General features: G+C 42.3%; 1 protein-coding gene across 2 annotated transcripts in view; it reads right to left on the reverse strand.

The window, feature by feature from the left end:
* The window catches only part of ATXN10 (ataxin 10), a 211,495-nt gene that overhangs the window by 110,519 nt on the left and 73,441 nt on the right, over nucleotides 1-27,535 (reverse strand). For both annotated transcript variants that reach the window (XM_064283377.1, XM_064283376.1), the window contains 3 exons: nucleotides 21,727-21,892; nucleotides 9,942-10,050; nucleotides 7,248-7,417 (listed from right to left, as the gene is read on the reverse strand). In XM_064283377.1, the coding sequence (XP_064139447.1) occupies nucleotides 7,248-7,417; nucleotides 9,942-10,050; nucleotides 21,727-21,892 (445 nt within the window). The remainder of the gene's footprint in view (nucleotides 1-7,247; nucleotides 7,418-9,941; nucleotides 10,051-21,726; nucleotides 21,893-27,535) is intronic.

Raw genomic sequence — 27,535 nt, forward strand, 5'->3', positions numbered from 1 at the left:
GGGACATCCAGGCCAAATTCTGCCTGGGTCACAGTTCCCGGGGATCAGTTCATGAGTGTACACCACATCAGAGTCTTAAGGGAAAACAGCACAACAGCACACATATACTGACTGAAATGTGCACGAGATAACAGAGAAGGGGAGACAGGACAGAGTGTACTAAAAACCAAAAACAAGCTCGCTGTTGTCAAGTTGATGCCAACATGTATCGACCCTATAGGACAGGGTAGAACTGCCCCATAGGATTTCTAACGAGCAGCTGGTAGATTCAAACTGCAGACCCTTTGGTTGGCAGGCAAGCTCTTACACTGCGGCACCAGGGCTCCAAGGTAGAGAGCAGATAGGGGAACACAGTGTAGACAGGATCCAGCATGTACAGAACAGGAAACATTCCTGCATGGCCTAGGCTTCGATGGAGAAGCCATCTGTGTGATCTGGGTTCTAAAGGCAGGATACTGCAGAAGTCAGCGTCCACTTGGGGAAAGAATGAAGGCTGGGAGGACCACGCGCTGCTAGCGCAGGCTAAGCTGTAGAAGCTGGCCCTGCATGAGGTGAGAGCACAAGGCGCCAGGCCCCTGCTTATCTGATGACAACTGAAGTAGGAGCGTGAACACTCTCTGGTCAAGCACTTCTCTGAAAACCCACCACTCAGTCCAGGATCTGGGTAACTGAACGAGGCAGCCAGTACTGATGCATAGAGCAAGCAGTGGCCCTCATTAAGGGAAACAACTAAAATAACCACGACAACAGCGATCCATTTTAACTTGCGTGATTTGACGGGCAGATACATTGCTTGAAAACATTTCAGAAAGGAGGAAATCATAAACGAGGTTTACTTGTGTAACTTTAGCTTGCCTGCCCATAGCCCTTCATGTCTAGATGTGAACGCTGAAAGGTAACCCCCCAAAAAAACACTAGTCGTCTTATCATGAAGGTTTAAAAATTGTACATTTAGTCTAAAATTTTATTTAAGATTAATGAAGAAGTATATTTAGAACTACGAAGTCCAAACCCGGAATTTAAAAAAATAAATTGTTCAATTACTTCAAATTTTACACTATGAAACACACCTGCAATCTGAAATACAGACGGACGAGGCTGTCAAATAAAAATACGGCAAAAGGAAATATTAAAATATATTCAACGTATCTAAGATTAACGGCTTCCAAAAATAATTACAGGACCCAGAATTCTGTGAAACGTTAGTTTCATTTGAAAGTTATTTGTACTACATTTCTCTGAGTAATGTAGTCTACAAATATAAATAACACAGCACGCAAAGGAAACTTTACATTAGAACACAGACACCTCGAAGAGGAACAGCGTGTCGTATTTGCTTTGTATCTCCAGAACCAAACACTGGGCATGCTATCTAGCAGAGACTCGATCAACTATTTGTAAAATCAAGTGTCATTCAAGAAGCATTTAATGAACGGCTACTACTGTGTGCCAGGTACAATTTAAATGTTGGGGACAACACAATGAGCAAAACAAATGTAATGAAAAATTTATTACAAAGAGTTTTTTTTTTTTTAATTAAGAATTATGTAAATAAAGAAAGCCCACCTTCATGAGAGATCGTTCCGAACTGGAGGAACCACATGAGCTTCATTGTCTTTCCAGGCCGAGCTCTTCCACACAGTGAAGGCTGACTTTACTGAAAACGAAGCTATGCCTGTACTGAAAGCTGTGTATGTTCGTATGTTTGAACACATGGATGGAACATATATGTAAATCCTAGAAATCTCTGACATCACGGAGGAGGAGGAGGAGAAGAAACCGAGCCGCGTTTTCTACGAAACTTTTGGCAGAAATGAATTCAACGACGAAAATGGTATAGGGTCCATCTTATCCAATACGATTTCTTTTGGGGAAAAAAGAAGGTAGATAAACTTGATCACCTGCCAGTCCATTTCGTAAAAAAGCATTTAGTTTTATGGAATTAAGGAAAAAAGTCTCATTTTTTTTTCTAATAAAACATTCCCTTAAAGAGCCGATGACAAGAGTGAAGAAAGGGAGAATGGGGGAGAGAAAAATAAAGCACACGTTCCTTTTTTAACAAAGCAGAATCCACAGAATGCCTTCCTCACGTTCACAGCATTAATACCGTGTGCTTCTCACAGCAGAAACCAAAACAGAATCTCCACCTCAAGTCCACAAAGGTTCAGACGGAGGCCAGTCACTACAGAAGTGGCAAGGACATACCGTGAAAAAAAAATAAAAGCAGAGCACAAAAAACAAGGTCAGGCTGGAAGTCAGGAAGCACTCAGAAGCCTCCCTACCCGACTCTGCAAAGGCAAGCACAGTGACCCCCCGGCAATTCCAGAACCACTGCGGGTCCTCCCGTGTAGGGACTCCGAGTCTAAGTTCTGCAGTTCAGGCAGACTTATGGAGAGACTGGGTAAGACAGAGTTCTCAGCAGAATTTCAATATAAGGCCAGACTCCTTGGTACTCTTTAATACTGCCCAAATGCAAAGTGAAAAGGAAGACTGTCAGGTTCCTTAATACGGCACTGCTGGCAGGCAGCTCCTGTCCCTGCTCCGAGGCCTGCAGCCCTCACCGGCCCCACTCGGATCAGCCGCCCACATTGACTCTCATCTGGCGGCTTTGCACAGGTCTTTCCTGCCCCACAGAAGTCACTCCGTCTTCTCCGGAGCCCGAGACAGTTTTCATCTGATAAATGGTAACTGAATTAAATTACACTTAGTCTCTCTGAGCCTCGGCTTCTCCATTTAGAAAACGACAAGGACAGTATCTTTTTAGCCCTTTTCACTGAGGTGTCATGAGGCACCAATGATCTGACACCGGTGAAAAAACCCTGTAATATGTGGAGGGCCACGCAGACCAATGTACCGCCATCACCCAGCACGTGGTCACCACACGGTTACTGCAGTGCAGGAAGGCACACACACTCGCAGAGACCTAGGAGGCTTTTAAAGGCTTCTGAACAAACCTCGGAGGAATAATCAGGGACTGTGCAAAGACTCCAGGAAAACCTATGTCATTAGCAGTTTTGGGATTCTAGTTCAAAGCAGCAAGGTTGGTCCCTAGATGGAAAGACTCACAGGTGATACTTCACCTGTATGACTCATCAAAGGCCCCTCAAGGCCAAGAACGGGTTTCATGAGCTGAAAGGACCACCAGAGCTGCAGACTTGAACCAAGAGGAGGTCTCCAAGGCCTGGCAAGCCCAGGAGATCCAGACTCACCAGCCTCCAGAATGCTCAGTCTACAGTCCTTCAGAAAGCGTATGTCACACCTTCTCCCCCAGCCTTTGGAAAGCTCACAAACAAGAAGCACTGTGGGACCTGGGAGAGTGCACGGCTTGCAAGTTCAGTAGGAAGACTCAAATTCTCCTCTGGGCTCTGCGCCGCACTACCTGCAGGGCCTCTCTCTAAAACATCGTTAACAGAACCTGCTTTGCAAGGTTGATGCAAAGATTAAGTTTGATAATACATGAATTCACTGAGCACAAAGCTGGTACGCAGCAGATACTAAACAAATAATCAGTCCTCTTTTTTTTCTGGGTGAAGGATGAGACTAGATGATACAAATTAGACTAGATGATACAAAATCCACCCTAAATCATCTTTAAGTCTTAGAGCTGAGACAAAGCCAACTTTCCTTTAAGGCCCATTCTGGGTAGAAGTGAGACAACCCATTTAGACAATACAATGAGAGTTAATGGCCCAATGACAGAGATATGCTACAAAACCTTCCACTTCCCCACAAGTGTATCTAAAGTCATGTGAATGCTAGTGAACACCATCCCAGGAGGTGACAATGAGCAAGGCCAGGATCTGTTAACTCTCAGCTGGAATCCGATCGACTACAAGAGTAAAGAGGCTTCCAGCACATCCATAGTGAGCCTCTGATGATGTGTCAGATTCTCCGGAAGGAGAAAAAAAAAGCCCAGAGGTAATGCTCTCAGGTTCAGGCCTTTTTTGGCACAGGTGAGAAGCTGGAAGAAACAGACGCAGTCTCATACTCCAGAAAGAACCCCTCCATACCCTCTGGAGTGTTTGCTCAGAAATCAGCAGGGCCATTAGCGACTGCACACATGAAGGGACACACTGCCGACTTCCTGTGAGCCCCCGTGACCTCTACACGGCAGCACTTGGACACACTCCATATTTACTTATGGTGCAACCTGATCCTGACTTCGGTGAGTTACTTCATAAGCCTTTTAGGGGTTACCACACTTTGTTCCTATAAGAGGCCAATTCAAATTAGTAACAAAAGAATAGTTAAACACAAGAAAAACCACCTCCTTTGTGCTCCTCAAGAAAGGCAGACTTGATCACTGAGTCACTCAGAAGGTAAAGTGTTTCATTCTCTATCAGCCTTCTCTTTCAAGAATCAGTCCAGTACTTTTCCAACGGGGTTTAACAGCCTTACATTCATATCTGTTGAAAATGAAGGGAAGTGCCAAAAGGGTGCACAGGTACAACAGAAGAACAGGCTGTCTGGCACAGGGCTCTGGACCATGTCTCTGAGAATCATTCGTTATTCATTGCTGTGTGACAAATTACACCAAAATTTAGTGTCTTAAAATGACCATTTTCAACCTTCTTTTCCCACCGTCTGGACGGCTTCTATTGCTCTATCTTCAAGTACACTGACTCTTCCTCTGTCACCGCTATTGAGTTGTTAAGCCCATTCAGTGCATTTTTTTTTTAATTCCAGGAGCTGTATTTTTCAGCTTTAGAATTTCCGGCTGATGCTTTTTCAGCTTCTGTCTCCCTGCTGGGTTCTCCTGTCTTTTCACTCATCACAAACACATTTTCCTTTACATTCCAGGGCACGGTTGTATCAGCTGCTTTAAACTCGTCAGCTAAATCCAACATCTGTTCACCTCAGTCAGCCTCTATTGGTTTTCTTTTCTCATGATTGAGTCACATTTTACTGTATGTCAAGTAATTTTGGATTGTATCCTGGACACTGGATTCTGTTATATTCCCCTACAGAGTGCCCATTTTTTTGCTTTAATAGGCAATTATCTTGGTTAGGCTTAAACTACCAACTCTCGGATAGCAGCTCAAATCTCAGTTCAATCATTTTATCCTCAGCTTACCTGGAGGCTGCCCCACAGGTGTGACTCAGGCATTCGCCAAAGACGTAGGTAGTTGATACAAAGAGTTTGGGGCTAGCTCTGTCCTGTCCAGGATTCTCCCCTTGCTTTCCAATGACTGCAGCTGCCCTGAACCCTGTCCATTGATTCTTCAAACTAGAAAGACTGCAGATTTTCTCTGAGGGTGTTAACTGTCCTCCACAGCACACACTATGCCATTCCCTTCTTCCAAGTGTTAATTCAACTCCAGCAACTGCCTACTGGTGTCCTCTCATCGCTGTTTCTTGTACAGAGTTTGCAGTTGTTATTCACAGGAAGATCAGTGCAACAGTAGTTTAATGGAACATTAACGGAAGCTAAACCCACCCAACTTATTTTTTCCCGTTTTTCTCAAGGTTATGGGTTATGAATTCAGAAAAGGCTTGGCAGGGCAGGGTGTCCCTGAAACATGTGGTGTCAGGTAGGACAACTGAGGATGGCGAATCCACGTCCAAGATGGTTTCTTACTCAGATGTCTGATGCCTCGGTATTCCTTGACTAGTCTCTCCTCACTGCATCTCATCCTCCAGGGCTTCTCCATGTAGTATCCGCAACTCACAGCATAGTGATCTCAAGGTATCCGCATTTCTTACACGGTGACTGGCTTCTAAGAGGCCAGGAATGGAATCTGTCAGACCAGTTAAGGAATATGCCAGGAAAGGCTCAGGGTCATCCCACCCTATTTTATTGCTCAAAGCAGTCACAAGACCTGGATTCAAGGAAATGGAGAAACAAACCCTTGATGGGAGAGCAGCAAGATCACACTGCAGAAGAACATGTGGAATGGCAGATACTTTTGTGACTATCTTTGAAAAACATAATCTGCCACAAACATATTATTTGATGAAGCAAAACAAACGCTGCCCAAGATAACAAACTCCAAGAAGATACAAGGTAGGCCAGTTCAGTGTGAAGCAAGTGGTCCAATTCTCTTGCCATTTATTGTTATCGCCACACGTATTATCAATGCAATTACCTCCTTAGGTATTTAGCACAAAATAGGTTTCTAATGGCAGCCTGCTGAGTTTCCCAAGAATTAATCCATAAATGGAAATACATAAATTTCAAAACAGCTAGAAAAAAAGGCTTAGGCTAATGGACCACATCTACCACAGCCTCCACCAGCCTGAGTCCAGCACAACTAGATGGTGCCCGGCTACCATCACTGACTGTTGTGACAGGGATCACAATACAGGGTCCCGGACAGAGCTGGAGAAAAATGTAGAACAAAATTCTAACTCAAAAAGGAAGACCAGACTTGCTGGCTTGACAGAGACTAGAATACGGACACCGGACACCCTTTCAGCTCAGTACTAAGGCCGTTCTTGAGGTTCACCCTTCAGCCAAAGATTGAACAGGCCCATGTAACAAAACAAGACTAAGGGGGCACACCAGCCCTGGCACAGGGACTGGAAGGTAGGAAGGAACAGGGCAGCTGGTAATAGGGAACTCAGGGTTGAGAAGGGAGAGTGCTGACACGTCGTGGGGTTATTAACCAATGTCATGGAACAATGTGTGTACCGTCTGATGAGAAACTAGTTTGTTCTCTAAACCTTCCTCTGAAGTTCAATAAAAATAAATAAATGAAATAAACTTCTATTAAAAAAAAATTTGGTGAAAACATGTGCAATAAAACATACTCATTCAAAAAAAAAAAAAAAGAAAATGCTTAGGATGCTATCCTCTATAAGCATAAAATATGTACGTAAATTAAGATTTTTCTGTGTTTTTTTTTTCCCTTATGATAACAATCAATAGTAACTGCTGCTTTTTAAATTCTACTATCTGCTAGATATTTTTCCAGGATCTCTGAATTTTTTTTTTTTTCCTGGGTGCTCTCTCTGTGATATTAGAATGTGTAGAAACGCAAAGGCTTAGGACAAACGTTGACAATTTAAAAGGAGACTAGTCAAATGCAGGACAAGTGGTAAAAGACAAGGCAACATTATAAAAATACAAACAAATGTAACATTTTATGTTTATCTGTGGGAACAAAATCTGTGTGTGCGTATAATTCAGAAGCTAATTTCTAAGCACCTCAAACTTTCACCCCCAAAAAGGAGAGTATTCTGCATTCTAACTACTACATTTTAAGTGAAGCCATGTATGTACAATATGTACTAAGAAACAACCTTACCTTGTCTTGGTTTTCTCTATTCTTGTAACACAGATTTCCAATCAAACGAATGAGATGGGACTTAAACCCATCAGCCACACTTGAGATGTCAGCGTCTGCTTTTATACAACCCGTGGCAGTGAAGAGGTTTGTAGTGTCTTTTCCAGCTACGTGAACCAGTCGTAGAAGATCTACAACAACAAGAATAAACTTCATTTTCCAAGGGACGTATTTCTGTACTATCTTTCCATGAACAAATCTATTTTAATGGATTAAAACAGAGTATAGAAAGCTTTCTTTAAATAATATTAGAAGGTTCTTCTGTTTTTATTTTAAATTCTTTACTATTTTAGTTTTGGGGAAATAAACCATAATGATTACCCCAAACTTGGTGTTTATACTTATTCACAAAGAAAAGTTAGCTAAAAATTTTCCACCAGACCTTTCTTACAAAAAAGTTTCCAATTCTAACATCTCTGTGAAGGAACTCATCTGATGATTACACTCAGCTCAGTCTAAACACAATACCCATCTATAGGGACCCAGATGACAGAAACCAAGATGAGTGCTTCTGTTCTCTCTGTGGCCAGACAATCAGGAGAAATCACGTTACCACTATGGAATTATCTCCAGGCCACCTATGGGACACATAACCCTCCAGGAGCTCCATTTAAGTGCTTCACATCAGCTCACTTTCACCCTCTCAAAAGGCCAATTAAGGCAAATATCATTTTCCTAACTTTGGAATGAAGAAATCAGTCTCAGTCATTTTGTAGAGTTGGGATGGCAACCCAGGTCTCTCCTGGCTCCAAACCCACGTTCTTTCCACAACGATATACAGTTTCCCAGGTTCATGATGTTTTAATTTTAACTAAATTAAATAACACATTCATATTGGATTCCAAGTATCTTCTCCAACTGCTCACTAGTTCACCTTCTAATCTACACACAAAGTCATCTGAGGCTAAACTACAGGCCAGTGTTACAGTCAATGGTAAGACAGTGACCTAAGAACGAAGAGTGGGAGACAGAGTTCTGGGGGCCTATGGGGAGAAGCAACCCACCTAGCTCTGCCTCTGGAGCAGAACAGCGTTTTCAAAGAGAGGTACTCGATGCCTTTGTTTCTTTCACTTATTTAATGGGAGATTTAATAATGTACCTTAAAAAAATTAGAAGAGGGGTATGGCAAAATGGCCATTACCAATCTAATGAAGTCTAGCAACATTTTTAAATGTGTCTCTAAACATAAAATTAACATTCTTCCTTAGTATATGGGTCACCAGAGTAAGTACAAATCTTTTCTAAAGGAAAAAAAAAAAAAAGTAGTGAACAGTGAAGAGCAACACCATACACATGGCTAACCACAGGGGAAAGATTCTACGCAAATTAGTCTGCGAACAGCTGTTTAGCAATGATGATAATATTTCAAAATATGGCTTCCTATGAAAAATATTCTAAGAACCCAATATATAATTACTAAATAAGTCTCCAGTCCCTGAAGAAGGACACCATGCTTGGTAAAGCAAAGGATCAGCAAAAAAGAGGAAGAGGGTTGGGGAGGGATGCTGGTGAGGAGTGAGATTCTTGGATCAGGTGGACACTTGAGACTATGTTGGCACCTCCTGCCTGGAGGGGAGATGAGAGGGTGGAGGGGGTTAGAAGCTGGTGAAATGGACACGAAAAGAGAGAGTGGAGGGAGAGAGCAGGCTGTCTCATTAGGGGGAGAGTAATTGGGAGTGTGTAGCAAGGTGTATATGGGTTTTTGTCTGAGAGGCTGACTTGATTTGTAAACTTTCACTTAGAGCGCAATAAAAATTATTAATAAAAAAAAAAAGAGAAGACCCTCGATGAAACGGATTGACACAGTGGCTGCAGCAATGGGCTCAAACACAGCAACAACTATGAGGATGCTGCAGGAACAGTGTTTCTTTCTGTTGTATGTGGAGTCACTATGAGTCGAAGGTGACTCGAAGATACCTAACAACAACACATTATCAGGTACTATGCTACATGCCCAATAAATGTAACTGGGAAGAATTTACTGGCCAATCTTGGAAAACTACAGTAACATAAAAATGGCCAGGATCATCACAACTACCACGGTCGCCACCACCACCCCCACGACCAGCGCCGTCGCCGCCACCGCCACCCCCACGACCAGCGCCGTCGCCGCCACCACCGTCACCGCCACCACCACCCCCACGACCAGCGCCGTCGCCGCCACCGCTCTCACGACCAGCGCCGTTGCCGCCACTGCTCCCACGACTAGCGCCGTTGCCACCACCGCCCTCACGACTAGCATCGTCACCACCACCCTCACGACTAGCACCATCGTCACCATCACTTTCGCCACGGGCACCATCGCCACTGCCACCCCGCGCAACTGGCACCATCGCCGTCGCCATCATCACAACCATTGTTAACGATTCGTCTATTATGTGCACCCTGCCTAAGAGACACGGTTATCCCCATCCTTCTGATTAAGCAGTGCAATTAAACAGCAGGTGAGTGGCAGAACTGGAATATGGACTCACGTTTACCCGGCTCCAAAGCCTGAGCTGTCACCACAACACCATGATTCCATCCAAGGAAAAATATTCAAAAATCTCAAAAATGTATCAGTAAACTGAGGATGTGTACTTGGACTTACGTTACAGTACAACAAGTCAAAGGTTTCTTAGCTAGGAGTCACAGTACGTGCGCTACTTCACTCACCGATGGCTCTTTCCAGCAAGCCAGGAAAGCCCTGCAAATAGACGAGCAGATCAGGATTGGCAGTCATTTCACAGAGGACGTCAAGAAGCCGAATTATTGCCAGGACCTCCTAAAAAGAAAGGGAAATACAACCTGTAAGTACATTTTAAGCTAAATAATTTGACTTATCAATAACTTTATAAAGAGAATGAAACATGATGATAAATATGATACAGTCAATGCTGGTAACAAATCTAGAGAAAGACAAAGCTGAAGAACAAACAGAAGCATTAAGTGTGTACGTGAAACACTCCTGTTCACTGACAGCAGACCATCTGCCATCAAGAAAGCAAGATTATGTGTCATTATGTGTCCTCTTGGAGCGAAGAGTCAGGAAAAGTTCTTATTCAAGCAAAAATATCTTCCAACAGTGGAATAAATGTTCAAAATTACTAGCTACGCACATAACATTTATGCAAATACTTTCCTTTTAAAGCCTTCCCGGCATGTAAGTTCCACTTTAAAGATGCAAATATCCCATGAAATACATTAATTTCTTCTCCACAGGAATCCTGTAGAACGTTGTGGCTGAAAGAACTCTGGCTGTAAGAACATGCATTCTTTCTGGGTAAATATAAACCTACATGCAGTATCTCAGTGGACTGGAAAAGATAATCTTACTTGGAAATGTCAATTCACAAAGCTGTTTAATAATCTGTTGTCAGATAATGTGACCAAGAAACTGCCTACTGCGTGGTATTAGGTGGTCTATGTACAAATTTTACATGTAATTTGTTTGGATCTTGAACACCGTTTTTAAAGTATGCATTGTTTGACAAAACGTGGTAGAGGCTGTAAACTTAGATTCATAAAGATAACATTCTCCAAAAGAAAAAAATGAATTACCTTCTTTTGTTAATTCTAAACATCTATTTATTGTTTTCTAAGAGATTTAACAGTAATACTTTAGTATACAGCACTCCAAAATCTCAAAATAGCAAGAAACCAACAAACATTTTTATCACCTTGGATCTTAAAATGTCATTCAATAAGTTACACTTGCTAATTAAAAAGTTAGACAAAAATTCTGGATAGAAGTCTGAAACTAGCAAAATATTAAAAAGACTCTTTATCCATACAATGGAACATTACCCAGCCATAAAGGGAAATGAAGTTGTGATACATGCTACCACATGGATGAACCCTGAAAACATCATGCTGAGTGACGATGTAAGTCAGACACCAAAGGACAAATGCTGTATGGTCCCACTTATCCGAAATGTCTAGAATAGATAAACGTATAGAGAAACCCAATACCCAAACGTATGGAGACCGAAGTTTATTAGTGGTTGCCTTTTAGTTTTTTTTTTTTTTAGAGGCTGGGGGATGGGGAGTTAACTGCTGAAGGGGTAGTGAGTCTCCACTTCAGCAGGATGTAAAGTTCCTAGAAATAGACAGTGATAATGGTAGTACAATACGGTGAATGCAATTCATGTCACTGAAGTGTATACTCAAAAACAGTTAAAACGGCAAACTTTTTTTCATATAGGTTTTACCACAATAAAATTGGAAAAAAAAAAAAATCGTTCTTAAATAAATGCATCAACTTCCCAGGGCTTCAGCATCCCCTTCTGCTACACAGGAAGCTGGCCAACAGCAAGGACTGACATCTCTAGACACCATTTCTCCTTCAAGAAATAACTCATTCCTGGTCAGGGGCAGAGTGTGTACAAGATGATCCTGGACCCCTTGTCATCCCAATAAGCAAGAAGCCATCAAAGACGACCAGAAGCTTGTCAGAAGGAATCAGAAGCTACTTGAAGAGGCTCCCAGCAGCCAAAGATGGAACAGGAGAACATCAGGAAAAATGGTACCTGCAATGGACTGAAAACTAATCAAGGCTGTAAACCCACGACTACATAATGATAATTAAACAAAACAAAAAAACGTACCGGTCACTTCTGGATGAAGCCACAAAACTATCATGACTTCGAAAATCAGTTACCAAGGGGGATAAAATCAAGCATTAACCCTGCCTTTCTTAATCAAAATGTACCTTTGATAGCTTGATAGTTGATGAAGGTAAGTTTTTCTTTATAAAACATCCCAGCTAGTAACTGAAGAGTAACAGAATCAAAATGCCACCATTTTGCAAACCCTAAAGAATTCATGGATCTAGGTGATACTCACTGACAGCTGCTAACATCACAAGGAGAGAGAAACCCGGACACTCTGTGCCTCTTGTCAAAGTCCTTACTACCAACAATGAGACACCGCTGCCCAGAATGACTCCAATCCGAAAGCGCCTCGGAACTAATTACCATTCACAGAAAACCAAAGGGAAAGAAGAACATGTTAACTGACACCACAGAGATTACTCATCAAAATCGAAACTATGGAAAACTACAGGAAAAACTGCCCAGATTCTTCAACAAATAACTAGTGGGGTGGTGATGGGGAGGAGGGGAGCTGAAACGAGACATATAAACCAATTGCAACGTAGGCCCTCATTTGTATCCCGAATCAAAGGAAGAGACATGAAAAAAGAATTACTAGACAATATGGAAATTTTGAATAGTGTTTATCTGACTTTAAAAACTCATTGTTAATTTTTTAGATGTGCTAATCGTACTGTACTTATGTCTGGGGCCATCTCTATCTTCTAGGGATACATATAAAATATTTACTGACCAAATGAGATGCTGGAGCTTTGCTTCAATCCAGGGCAACTGATATAAGAAGGATGGGGTCGTGAAGGGAACAAGACCAGTAATGAAGGGTAACTGCTAAAGCGAGGGATGGTACATGGAGGGTCAAGAGCCTTCTTTCTCTGCCTCTGTCTCTGGAATTTTCCACGACAGAAAAGCAAACATAAAGTTAGGGCTGTAAAAGGTGATCTGGAAGTTTTCTTCCAGCTCCTAATTCTCTATTAACGGAAATAAACCTAAAATTAATCTATTCTCACCCAACACACCCCCAATTTTATTCACTAAAATCCTTTTACTACTAAAGTGTTTCAAACTCTTTAAAGTGTTAAAAACGTGAACGTGACCCAAGCCATGGTGTTTTCAATCACCTCATATGCATGTGAAAGCTGGACAACGAATAAGGAAGGCTGGAGAACTGATATCTTTGAACTATGGTGTTGGCAAAGAATATTGAATATACCATGGGCTGCCAGAAGAACGAACACGTCTGCTTGGAAGAAGTACAAACAGAATGCTCCTTTGAAGCAAGGATGGCGAGACTTTGTCTCACACACTTTGGACATGTTATCAGGAGGGATCAGTCCCTGGAGAAGGACATCATGTTTGGTAAAGTAGAGGGTCTGTGGACAAGAGGAACACCCTCAATGAGATGGACTGACACAGTGGCTAAACAATGGGCTCAAGCATTAACGACGACCGTGAAGATGGTACAGGACTAGGCAGTGTTTCGTTCTGTTGTACTTGAGGCCGCTGTCATGGGTTGAATTATGTCCCCCCAAAAATGTGTGTTATCAACTTGGTTAGGCCATGATTCCCAGTATTGTGTGGTTGTCCTCCATTTTGTGGTTGTAATTTTACCGTTGACAGGATTAGGGTGGGATTGTAACATTTTTTCTCAAGAGAGAAAAGGAAAGGGAAGCAAGCAGAGAGCTGGGGACCTCATACCACCAAGAAAGCAGCACCAGGGGCAGAGTGTATCCTTTGGACACGGGGTCCCTGCGCCTGAGAAGCTCAGGGGAAGATTAAGGACAAGGACCTTCCTTCAGAGGGGACAGAGAGCGAGAGCCTTCCCCTGGAGCTGACACCCTGAATTTGGACTTGTAACCTACTAGACTGTGAGTGAATAAAATTCTTTGTTAAAGCCATCCACTTGTGGTATTTCTGTTACAGCAGTACTAGATGACTAAGACAGTTGCTATGAGTTGGAGCTGACTCAACAGCACCTAACAACAAGGATCATCAGGAAATTAATAAGGGAAGAACAGCCAGGAAAAAAAATCGCTCTTTTGGAAAATAAAATGAGTGAAATGCCCTTCTAGATATTTGAAAGCATTACTGTATTCTTGATTAAATCAAGCAGGGGGAGGGGGGGAGTCAGGCAAATCAAACAAAATTGTGTCAGGAAAAATTATAAAAGATTTTGAAACAGGAAAAAAAGAAAAGATTAGTCTCCTGTCTAGCTCATCTGTCTGGGTTAACTAGGCCTTCCAGTGTCTTTGAGCTATTTTACACTTTGTAACTTGCAGAAAACTGTTAATAACAAAAATGATTCTTGTCCATAGAAATGCAAATCAGTTGTGTCTGGTAGGAACACATGTAATCACTGCCTTGTGGAAAAACCAGCTTTTGCATCGACTTGTAATTTCATTTCAGCACTCCTTTTTGCCATATAAACACGTGGCTCTTTGAATTCTCCTTGGAACCAGCTGTTAACATCTCACTGCTCCCTCCGTAAAGAATCGAAAATCCAGAAACAGATCCAAATAGCGTACATACAGGAATTTAGCATACAATACAGGTCACAATAAAATTCGTGGGAAGGATGGGATTATTTGCTAGCTGGTGTTGATAAAATAATCAGCTAACATTTAGGGGACATTTACTATGTACCAATCAGTACACTAAATGCTTTACTTGCATTAAAATACAACCCATCTTATAGGCAAAGAAACTGAGGCACCGAGAAGTTAGGTAACTGCCACAATCATACACTAGTAAGCAAAGAAGTTAACATTCAAACTCAGGCAGTCTCACACCCAAGATTTTAGAATCTTGGACACTCAAGCTCGTTTGGGTCCATACCTCCTCCTTACCCGAAAATAAATTCTAGACTGATAAAAAATGTGGACTTAGCATTAAAAGAACTAGGATGTGTAGGTGCACATTTCTACGATCCGAGTGAACAATACATCCACAATATGAGGAAGACCCTCAATGAGATGTACTGACACAGCGGCTCCAACAATGGGTTCAAGCATAACAAGAACTACGACGAAGGTGCCGGATCGGGCAGTGTTTTATTCTGTTGTACATGGGTCGCTGTGAGTTGGAACCAAATTAAGGTCACCTTTTTTAAAACAACACAAAAAAAAAAAAAAAAATTTTTTTTAACAACAGCAACAAGTATACAAGGTTTACTAAATCTTTAAAAAAAAATCAGAAGCTGTAAGAATAAAATTGATAAGCCTAACTAAATTAAAAACTAGCAAATCAAAAACTTTAAAAGGCTAAGAATACCACAAATAAATTCTAACAACAAAGTAACTACGGAAAAAATTTTGATATACCATATTTTTACACACACAATGTACACTTTCTCTGTGTGCCAACTGTACCTCCCCCCATGTGGTATATTCATAAGCATGCTAACATTTTTACAGCAACATATAAAAAAATTGGCATAGTAGCACTTATGAAAATACCTCGTGGGGGGGAGGGTACGGTTGGCAAACAAACATAGAAGGCATGTTCTGTGCGAAAAAATACAATAATTATGAAAGATTACTTTCCTGAAAACGCTTATTAAATGTATTTTAAAAGGTAGCTTAATATGCAAAATAAACGAACACATTGGTCACTGAAAAAAAAACTAAAGAGAAATGCTAATGCAATCAAATTGGGGAAGGTTACCGAGGACGTGGGACACCATATACTCTCGTGATCTACCGGTGCCGGCTTTGGGGTGCCATTTAGAAGTCTCTCTACATCTCTTAAATACTCATACTTTCTGACCCAGCAATTCAACGTCCAGGAATTTATAACCCCCGATTTACTTATCCAAAACTGCAAAGATATTTATACAAGGATGTAAAAGTTTAAAAAAAAAAAAAAAAAAAAACCTGAAAGCAGCTGTAATGCCCATCTATACGGGACAAACGAAAAACTATCATGCATTTTATATAGTAAAATACTATTCAACTATTAAAAAGGGTAAGAAAAATATACATGGGTTAAAGTGGGAAGATACACGAGATAGATCACAGTAAGTGAAAACAACAAGTTGAATAGTGTACACAGTACTGTGAGAAAAGTACACAAAAAATGCACAGGTGTGTACGTGCAAGAAAAAAATATATACGCGCATATAACCATGGAAAACGGGGCTAGGAAAAAAAGAAAACGTAACTTTTTTTGTTTCACTGACTTCAAACAAAATAGAAAATTTTTTTTTACAACAAAGTATTTGCAAAATAGAAAAAATTAAATCTTTATCAGTATGTGAAACCAAAGGACATTATTTTACTTATTCCTCAAATATTTATTAAACACCTACTACATAACAGGTACTACAACTGAAATTGGGGATGTAAGGAATAAAACAGGATATGGAACACCCACAACCTGAGGGTAATTCTCACTACATATGGGTAGAACACAAAGTTAAACAAAATTTTTTTCAATTGTCAGAGAAAAGGTAAGACTCACTGTAACTGGTGATGGGACTGAGACTCAATATAAAGCTAACCTGAATTTTAAATACTAAAGACTAAACACTGAGGTCTGGCAAAAATACACCTGGAGCCGCAGGCACGTGCCCAAGGACACAAAACAGATGGAGACAAGCACAGGGCTACACAGATGCAGGACTGTTGTTAAAACGGAGTGTATGGATAAAACCTCGGGATCTGAAAGCCGAAGAATTACATCAATTAAAAAACATATGCTCTAAAAATGATCATTTTCATTCCCATTTTTGGGTCATAGCATCATGAAAACTTTTTTTTTTTTTAATTTGTATTGTGCTTTAAGCGAAAGTTTACAAATCAAGTCAGTCTCTCGCACAGAAACTTGTATACACCTTGCTACATACTCCCAATTACTCTCCCGCTAATGAGACAGCCCGCTCTCTCCCTCCACTCTCTCTTTTCGTGTCCATTTCTCTAGCTTCTAACCCCCTCCACCCTCTCATCTCCCCTCCAGGCAGGAGATGCCAACATAGTCTCAACTGTCCACCTGATCCAAGAAGCTCACTCCTCACCAGCGTCCCTCTCCAACCCATTGTCCAGTCCAATCCATGTCTGAAGAGTTGGCTTCGGGAATGGTTCCTGTCCTGGGCTAACAGAAGGTCTGGGGGCCATGAGCACCGGGGTCCTTCTAGTCTCAGTCAGTCCATTAAGTCTGGTCTTATGAGAACCTGGGGTCTGCATCCCACTGATCTCCTGCTCCCTCCGGGGTTCTCTGTTGTGTTCCCTGTCAGTGCAGTCACTGGTTGTAGCCAGGCACCATCTAGATCTTCTGGTCTCGGGATGATGTAGTCTCTGGTTTATGTGGCCCTTTCTGTCTCCTGGGCTCGTAATTACCTTGTGACCTTGGTGTTCTTCATTTTCCTTTGATCCAGGTGGGCTGAGACCATTTGACGCATCTTAGATGGCTGCGTACTAGCATTTAAGACCCCAGACACCTCTCTCCAAGGTGGGATGCAGAAAGTTTTCTTAATAGATTTTATTATGCCAATTGACTTAGATATCCCCTGAAACCAGCATCGTGAAAACTTTACTGAACATCTAGTCCTAAAAATACACACTTGAGTAAATGCAGTGGTCTGGTAAACTGGCTATAGGGGTAGGGAAAGCAGGAGTGGAAAGCCCTAATTTTAGCATTTGCGATTTCCATGGTACAAATACTTTCACCACGGCTGATTTCTACCAACCAATGGTTTGACATTCTATCGTACACAGGGTCGCTATGAGTCAAAACCAACTCGATGGCACCTAACAACAATGATTTAACAACCAGCTTACAAATTTCTGAATATTTAACGATGGACTCTGAGAAGGTGACTCAGACCAACCCCCACACACCACTGGGTTACGGTGTATTTAAACACTGAGGTAAAGGGTCTTCTTAAAATGATTGTAGCTTTTTTTTTAACTTCTAACGTAAAAGTATAACATATATACATTAACATGCAGAAGTCGTGAGTACAGAGCAGTTTTCAAAAAGGGAAGTATTTCCAAAAGAAAACTGTCTAGAATTTCCTATTCCATTAATATATAACAAAGCCTCCCATCTTGGGGGAAAAATCTGTTTGAAGAAAAAATACAAAATTTCCTAAACGTAGCAAGTTATACCAGGTAATGCCTTGTTACAACATTCAGATCATGTATACTTTACACCTAAGTGTCTTGAAAAGGTTAAAGCTGTGATTTAAGAAGTACCTACATTTTACTTCCTTTTCTCTGTCTCCTAGAGAATTAACATTAAAAACATTTTCTGAAGCAGAGCTCACTGCTCCTCCTGCTGGAAACAAAGGCAGGTCCATCTCCAGACAGGAAAGGCGAGCCTGTGAGGAAGATCTTCCCTCCTGTATCACAGAAACTGCGCTACCGGCATTACCTGAGCCCTAACATGGTCTGTAGGACACAGCACAGAACACAGTTCACAAGGAGGAAATGCATCCCAGTGACACAGCAGTCGTCAGCCTGGCTGGCACGCCCAATGGCGCTAACAGAGTCACACGACCACACATAAGCTATGGATCCCTATCTGTGTCTCATACCTGTCCACCTAGCAACCGCCGTCAGCTGGCAGTCACTGTGGGTCGAAAATGACTCCGTGGCGCCTGATAACAAGGGTGTTGTATCTGTTGTCAACCTGGGAAGAACTGACATCTTATCAACATTGAGCATTCAGAATATTCTCTTAAAATCACTTTAATACCTGCAGGGTCTGAAATGATACATTCATTCACTCCCGATATTGCTAATTCCTATTTTATTTTGCTTTTTTCTTGATTGATCTAGTGAGAGGCATTATCAATTTTTCGTTTTCTTGACTGCCTTTATTGTTTGCCTGCTTTCCAGTTCTTTGATTTCCACTCATCTCTGTTATTTTCTACATTCAATTTCTTCGGGTTTAATTTGCTCATCTTCTTCTAGCATCTCAATGGGGGGAGCTCAGCTCACTAATTCTGAACCTTACTGTTTCCTCAAGCCCAACATTTTCCTATTACTGGGCTGCATTTTACTTCCACATATGTTATAACCTTCACAATTTTTAATTTATTTTCTTAATTTAAACGGTCAAACCTACTTTAAAGATGTTAAAAACTGTGCGACCGTCTTCTGTATTTTTAACTACTCTCATTTACCATTAAGGGCCCCTGCATTCCCTTGTGCAGATCCAAACTTCCATCCGGTCATTTCCCTTCAGTATAAAGAACTTCAGCTAACACTTCTTTTCATGCTGGTCTGCTTCTCAACAAATTCTTTCCGCTTTTGCTAAAAAAATTTTCATCTCACTTCCAGTTTCATAAAGATTATTTTCTCTTTCTCTGTGGCTTTTTGTTAACTTCTACTTTGTTTTTGTCTTTCAGCACTTATAAGAGGTTGCTCCTTTGTATCCTGACTTTCATTGTTTCTGATAAGAAGTCAGCAGTCATTCTTTTCACTGTCTCCCTGTACGTAACTTGTCTTTTTGTCCCGGCTGCTTTTAATATTTTCTCCTTACCACTGGATTTCAACAATGAAGGGCATTGTGATTTTCTTTGTGTTTATCCTGCTCAAGGTTCACTGAGCTTCTTATCTAAAATTTCTTCCAGCCATTGTTTCTTCAAATATTCTTCTGCTCCATTCTCCTTTCTGAGACTCCAATTACACACATGTGAGACTGATATTGTCCAAAAGGTCACTGTTGAGAAGCTGGTAATTTTTCAGCCCTTTTCTCTCTGTGCTTCAGTCTAGATAGTTTCTACAGCTGTATCACTGAACTTACCGTCTTTGCTTCTGATATAAGTTAGGACTCTTTAGATATAAGTGACCGGGACAAGAGAGTAGTCTGAGATGATATCTAGGTTAAGTTTGGAAGAGCAGATGGAACACACAGGAAAGGATATTAAGAAAAACGAGGAAATCAGTACTAAAACTTATTTTGGCGAATAGTACCACTGGCTCCGTTTCAGACACAACCAGCTGCGGCTGAACTGACTCCAACTCCTGGTGACCCAGGTGTGTCGGAGGAGCACTGTGCTCCACAGGGTCTGCAATGACCGGTTTCTTTAGGCAGTAGACCACCAGGCCCTTCTCCTGAGGCACCACTGGATGAATTTGAACCTCCCACCTTTCAGGCAGCAGCCACACCCCAAGGCGGACCAAGGTTTAAATGAACAGCAGGACAGTGAACTCAATACACCTAGTAGACACGTACACACTGCTGCCGAGCTGATTCCAACTCGCATCTAGCAGACGGTGGGTCTCAAAAGAGAGTTCGGGGCAGGGTGGAAATACAGATTTTGGAGACACTCATGTGAGAATGGATGACAGTACACTGAAGAAAAAACTCTGCGAACACCTATGTCAAGTAAAAAAAAAAAAAAGAAGACAGAAAAAGATTCGGAAAGATAATTGTAAGGGAACAATCACTGAAGAACTGGGAGAGAACGAGGTCGTGACGGTTAGGGGAGAAGCAGCGTTGTGGTGTGGAAGACATGGCCAATAGTGCCAAACACTAAAGAGTTCACAGAGGATAAAGTCTGAGAAGGAGCTTGGCTCTGAAGAAATCACACAGGCTTTTGGAGACATCGATCTCAGTAGCCCAGGGACACCAAGAACCAGATTTACAAGAAAAAATAGTAGTGAGGAATGACTGTTCTTTTAAGAACTCAGCTGGAAAGAGAAAGAAATTTGAGAGAGAGGTTAGTGAAAAGAAGCAAGAGGGTAATACATGCAGCTGCTTAGGATGGGACCTACCACGTGCTGGACGCTCGATGATGGTAGCTGCTATTATTCCCAACAGAAGCTTTCCAAAAAAGGAGCCAGTAAAGAAATCAAAAGAATAAAGCTACAAGAGAAGCTTAGATGGATACTGTCATGGAGAAAATAAAAAAAGGAATGGCATTAAGGAAGTTAAGTGGAAAGAAAAAAAACAATTCTAGCTTTAAGACAGAAGGGAAGGAAGAGGAAATAGACCAAAATAAAGAGAAATTCTGAAATAAATAAAAAGGATGAAAACTGTTCATATAGGCTAGTTTCCATCTCCTCAGAAACGAAAAGGTCTGAATGATGTAAGTCAGCCGTGAGGAGGGTACAAAGTTTTGGAAGCAGTTAACCAGGACATGAGCAGCTGGCAATCTCCTGCAAAGGACAACATTCAGGAAGGCAATTTGGAAACGTGTGTCCAAAGCTTAGCAATTCCACTGCTAAGATTATGTCCTAGACTAGTAACTGGAAATGTGCAAAGATTTAACTGTAAAAACATACACCCTAGTGCTATTTATAATAAGTAAAACAAACATCTTAAATGCGCAACTATACAGAGCTAGACAAATGAATTGTGGCAAATTCTTTACCTGGAATGCCATTTTGGCATTTAAAAAAGACATTCACAATGTACTATTTACTTATTCGTTAAGCCAATATTTACAAAGTGTCTACTGTGTTCAGAGTCCTGTGAACACAGCAGTCAAAAATTCCTGACCCCATGGGGCTTATATTCTATTAAAAAGGAGGAGGACAAAAGAGGAACTTAGAAAAAAGTACTGCCCCATGGAGCTTACCTTCTGTTAAACAGGAGAAAAACAGACTTACAAATAGATCTCACACTATGATTTTACTTTTAACATATACGTGTGTGCACGTGTTAAGCACACATGTATATATACGAGGTCATCAGGCTGGAAAAATATATTAACCAGAATTTTTTTTTTTTAAGTCCTTAACTGGGGATAGTAGAAATAAGTATCTTCTACTATTCTAAGATAAGGCTGCATTACTTGTCTAATTTTTTTTTAAATCTTTTTAAAAAGAATCCTCACAGAGGACCTGAGTTTAAAAAAACCAACTAGGTCCTCTCATTTGAGACTGTGCGAGCTGTCATCTTACCTCATCCTCGGTCTGGTGCTCCGAGGTCACCTTCAGCACACCCCTGCAGTCATCCACAAAAGTGCTGGCAACCAGCTCTGCGTGGCTCAGGAACATGGGGATATCATCCTTGGTCAGTGGGTCATCACCCACCATCTTGGCTATCATAAGGTCTAGAAATGTCACCCTATAAAACATAAAAAGACTTCTACGTGAATATGTCATACTGAAACTGTACAAAGCTAACAATATTCACAAAGAGAATTTTAAGGAAATATTTTTATTTTAAATGCTTTGCCTTGTTTACACTATTTAGTTAAGAAATTTCTATTTTGTGAATAAAATTATTCATCACTTAATTAGTTTTTAAAATTATGGCTTCTTTTATGTTATGGCTACAGAAAGCAGAATTGTCCAATGTATCTTCAATACAGTGATGTTTTCAGAATGGAAATAATCAACGTGTTTGACGTGCTCTGTCAGTGTAGGCTTTACGAGAACATCTACAGCAACAGTCACAACAGCCACCCTCACTGGCTACCATTTACTCAGTACCTACTACTGAGCTGATTTTTTTTTTTTACTACTGAGCTGAGCGCTTCACACACATCATCTCATTTAATCCCCGCAAAAACTCCACCAGGCAGGTGCTGCCACTCAGCCTCCCACTGCTGCTGCTGCGACACGGAGTGATTTCCGCTCCCAGAGACCCTACAGACCGAGGAGAGCTGCCCACGGGGTGTCCCAGGCTGTGATCTTCACCAGAGCAGATCACCAGGTGTTTTCTTCCACACAGCAGCTGGGTGGGTTCAAACTGCCGACCTCTCCTCTAGCAGTTGAGTGCTTAACCACTGTGCCACCAGAGATCCTTAAGCCTCTCACTAAAGATGGGTAAATAAGGTTTGGTTTGAATGGTCCAAACGGTTAACACACTTAAATGCTAATTGAAAAGTCGGAGACTCCAGTCTGCCCAGTGGTGACCTACTTCCAACAAACTCAGCCAGTGGAAACTCCAGGGCACACAGTCCTACTCTGACACACCTGGGGCTGCCATGGTCAGAGACTACGACACAGCGACTGGTTTTTAAGGAAGCAGCGGCAGTTCCGTGGTAAAATTCTCATCCTACGAGTGGTAGACCCAGGCTCGATTCCTGGCCAATCGCTTCACGCACAGTCACCACCATCTGTCAGTGGAGGCCTGCATGCTGCCATGATGGTGAACAGGTTTCGGTAGAACTTTCAGGCTAAGAAAGACTAGGAAGAAAGGCCTGGCAACCTACTTCCAGAAACCAGCCAATGAAAACCTCCTGGATCACAACAGTCTGATCGTGGGGTGCCAGGAGTCACGGGCCGACTCAGAGCCAGCTAACACCACCACTATTAGGGAATGGACCCCAAAGCTCCTACACGGGCCCTCCACACCAGAGTCCCCATCTCACTCTCCAACTGGCTCTACTCTAGTCACCATCATAAACCACCCTTCCCCAGGATAAAAGAATCATGAATACAATTATCTAGTCACAATCCAAATAACAATTATTTTTTCAAGATCATTTACTTTACTTGTATATTTCCCATCCCTATTTACCAGAATACATATGTATTAAAATTTATTGCATATTTCACAGAAAATAGGTTATATATGTGAAAAGTCACGATGTCTCCATTCTCCCAGTTTAGGGGCAAGGTGGAGGAAGTCACATCACAACCTCCTTGAGAACATATCAGAGTAGGTGTGGTCTACAAATCTTATTGTATCACTGGTTTAGTCACTCAAGCCTAGTGATGCAAACATAACAAAGGCCCAGTAAACGAGGTCAGCTACCGTCCTAGCGGGTGGGTGTTGCTGACTTGACCCCGACTCACAGCAGCCCTGTGTGACAGAGTCCAACTGCACCACAGGGAACTTCTAGGTCGCCACCTTTAAAGAAGATCACCAAGTCTTTTCTCCCGCAGAACCACTGGGCGGGTTCCCACAGCCAACTTTTCACTTTGCAGAAGAACAGTTAAGCATTACGCCACAGAGGCTCCTGATTGGACTGCTGTTGTTAGGTGCCAGCAAGGCAGTTCCAACTCATAGCAGCCCCATGCACAACAGAACCAAACCCTGTCCGGTCCTGTGCCGCCCTCCCAATCACTGCTATGCTGGAGCCCATTGTTGCAGCCACTGTGTCCATCTATCCCACTGAAGGTCTTCCTCTCTCTCCCTGACTCACTACTTTACCAAGCGTGATGTCTTTCTCCAGGGACTGGTCCCTCCTAATAACATATTCAAAGTACGTGAGACGAAGTCTTGACATCCTTGCTTCTAAGAAGCATTCTGGCTATACTTCTGCTAAGACAAATTTGTTTGCTTTTTTGGCAGTCTATGGTATATTCAATATTTTTCACCAACATCTTAATTCAAAGGCACCAATTCTTCAGTCTTTCTTATTCACTGTCCAGTTTTCGCATGCTTGTGAGGCGACTGAAAACACCATGGCTTGGGTCAGGCGCAGCTTAGTGCTCAAAATGGCATCTTTGCTTTTCAATTAAAGAAGTCTTTTGCAGCAGATATGCCCAATGCAATACATCGTTTGATTTCTTGACTGCTGTTTCTATGGGCATTGATTGTGGGTCCAAGTAAAACGAAATCCTTGACAACTTCAATCTTCATTTATCATGATGTTGCTTATTGGTCCAGTTGTGAGGATTTTTGTTTTATGTTGAGGCGAAATCCACACTGAAGGCTGTAGTGTTTGATCTTCAACCGTGTTTCAAGTCCTCTTCACTTTCAGCAAGCAAGGCTGTGTCATCTGCATAACACAGGTTGTTAATAAGTCCTCCTCGAACCCTGATGACACATTCTTCTTTATACAGTCCAGCTTCCTGGATTATGTGCTCACCATACAGACCGAACAGGTAAGGTCAAAGGACACAACCCTGACGCACACCTTTTCTGACTTTAAGCCACGAAGTATTCCCTTGTTCTGTTCAAAGGACTGCCTCTTGGTCTATGTACAGATTCCTCAGGAGCACAACTGAGTGTCTTGAAATTCCTATTCTTCACAATGTTATCCGTAATGTGTCATGACCCACACAGTTGAATGCCTTTGCGTAGTCAGTAAAACACCGGTAAACATCTTTCTGGTACTCTGTGTTTCCAGCGAGGATCTGTCTGACATCAGCAACGATGTCCCTCGTTCCACATCCTCTTCTGAATCCAGCCTGAACTTCCGGCCGTTTCTGTGGATGTACTGCTGCAATCGCTTATACTCAGCATCGTTTTACTTCCAGGGGTATTAGTGACGTTGTTGGATAATGTCCACGTTCTGCTGGATCACCTTTTTTCGGAATGGGCGTAAATATGGATCACGTCCCATCGGGTGGCCAGGTAGCTCTCTTCTGAATTTCTTGGCATAAATGACTGAGCACTTCCAGCACTACACCCACTTGTTGAAACACCTCCATCGGTGCTCCTGGGGGCTCGCTTTTCGCCAGTGCCTTCAGGGCAGCTCGGACTTCTTCCTTCAGTGCCACTGGTTCTTGCTCATCTGCTACCTCCTGAAATGGCTGAACGTCGACCCGTTCTTTTTGGTGACTCTATGTATTCCTTCTATATTCTTTTGATGCTTTTTGAGTTGTTTACTATTTTCCCCTTATAATCCTGCAAAACTGCAACTTGAGCCTTTAATTTTCTCATCACTTCTTTCAGCTTGAGAAACACCAAGCACGTTTTTCCCTTTTGTTTTCTAACTCCAGGTCTCTGCACGTGTCATTGTAAGCCTCTGTCTTCTTGAGCCGCCCTGTGGAATCCTCTCTTCAGCTCCTTCACTTTCATCATTTCTTCCATTCACTTCAGCTGCTCTATGTTCAAGAGCAAGTTTCAGAGACCCTTCGGACACTTTGGGCTATTCTCTCTCCCGTCTTTTTAATGACCTCTTGCTTTTTTCATGTATGAAGTCCCTGGTGTCATCTCACAACTCATCTGGCCTTTGGGTCATTAGTGTTCAATGCGTCAAACCTACTTTTGAGGTGCTCTCTAAATTCAGGTGGAATATACTCAAGGTCGTACTTTGGCTCTCATGAACTTGTTTTCATCTTCTTCAGTTTCAACTTGAACTTGCATAGGAGTAACTGATGGTCTGCTGTACACTCGGACCCTGGCCTAGTTCTGGCTAATACTGAGCTTGTCCATCGTGTCTTTCCACAGATGTAGCTGATGTGATTCCTGTGTAACCCACCCAGCGTAACAGTAGTAACGGTGACAGAAGGGTGATGTGATTCCTGTAACCCACCCAGGGTAACAGTAGTAACGGTGACAGAAGGGTGATGTGATTCCTGTAACCCACCCAGGGTAACAGTAGTAACGGTGACAGAAGGGTGATGTGATTCCCGTGTAACCCACCCAGGGTAACAGTAGTAACGGTGATGGAAGGGTGATGTGATTCCCGTGTAACCCACCCAGGGTAACAGTAGTAACGGTCACAGAAGGGTGATGTGATTCCCGTGTAACCCACCCAGGGTAACAGTAGTAACGGTGATGGAAGGGTGATGTGATTCCCGTGTAACCCACCCAGGGTAACAGTAGTAACGGTGACAGAAGCGGCAGTATAAACAGTAACAGCAGCAGCAGCATAGAAGCAGAGATACCAACAGCTCACATTTACTGAACTGTAATTACAAGCCAGGCAGTCAGAATCTTACATACATCTCGATTAGTTTTCACAACAATTTCGTGGGGCGGCAACTACTATTATCGCCATTTTACAGATGTACCCGGGTTCCAGAAAGGTTAGCTAACTTGTCCACGCTAGTGAGCAGTACAGCGCTCACCTGCTCTTAATTCCTAGGCTATACGTCTGGATTATAAACCCACAAACTACAAAAGTGCTTTACCAAGAGCTGCTCATTCATTTGCTGATGTTCGCTCTGATTCACTGGGAAGGAGGCCCAGAAAATGGCAAAAAGGTAGGCTCTCTTTTTGCTGAATCATACCATGTCAATTGATTTTGAGTCTGTATCCAATATTTCCTTACCAAGCGATCTCCCAAACAAGCTACCAGCCTGTGGGTGAAGGACTCAACAGATTTTGACAATAATTAAAGAGCTAGCACCAGCAATGACCTTTAGAATGTACACAGCCCTTTTAATCATGCACGTAAGGGTGACGGGTTACCTGTCATCCACGCTCAGGGCAGGGGCTGTGGCTCACTCCACGCCAGTAAGCCCCAGTGGCCCACAAGTAGGTGCTTCGTTCGGCAGCGCTGTTTTCCCAGCTGACCCTCAAACGTCTTTGAATCAAACAGCCACTTACCCAGAGGAAGTTCCAAGTCAGTAGGCTGGGCCTCAGTGGAGTAGCATGTGCTTTACCTCCTCAGGTGATTCTGAGGTGTGCTCTCACCTGAGAAGCACCACAATGTCTCACCAGGCCTCTCTGGTGAAACTATCCCCCGAATACAGAATTCTTTCAAACACCTCTTTCAAAAGCCTACTTACTACAAGGACCACGAGTGATACCTCCCTCCTCCCTCCCACTCTGCGTCCCTGACACCCTGTATTGCCTCCTCTCCTACCAGATATGCCCAGTATTACAATTATTAACGTATGTATCCTGCCCCTCTCTAGGAGGCTCTGAGATCCACGAGGGTAGGCACAGGGTCTAATTAAGCCTGCCATCTCCCCAAAGAATACAAGCTCGTGCCCTGTCATAGCAGGCAGTAAAAACTACTTACGGAAAGAAATCAAACGAAAGAAATGTCACTATAAGAAAAACCAGAGGGGGGTAAAAAGTGCACATAGCTTTTTCTTTTCCTCTGTGTAAGGCGCCATGTCTTTCTGCAGTTAGGCC

Source organism: Loxodonta africana, chromosome 4, assembly GCF_030014295.1.
Source record: "Loxodonta africana isolate mLoxAfr1 chromosome 4, mLoxAfr1.hap2, whole genome shotgun sequence".
NCBI classification, from domain to species: domain Eukaryota; kingdom Metazoa; phylum Chordata; class Mammalia; order Proboscidea; family Elephantidae; genus Loxodonta; species Loxodonta africana.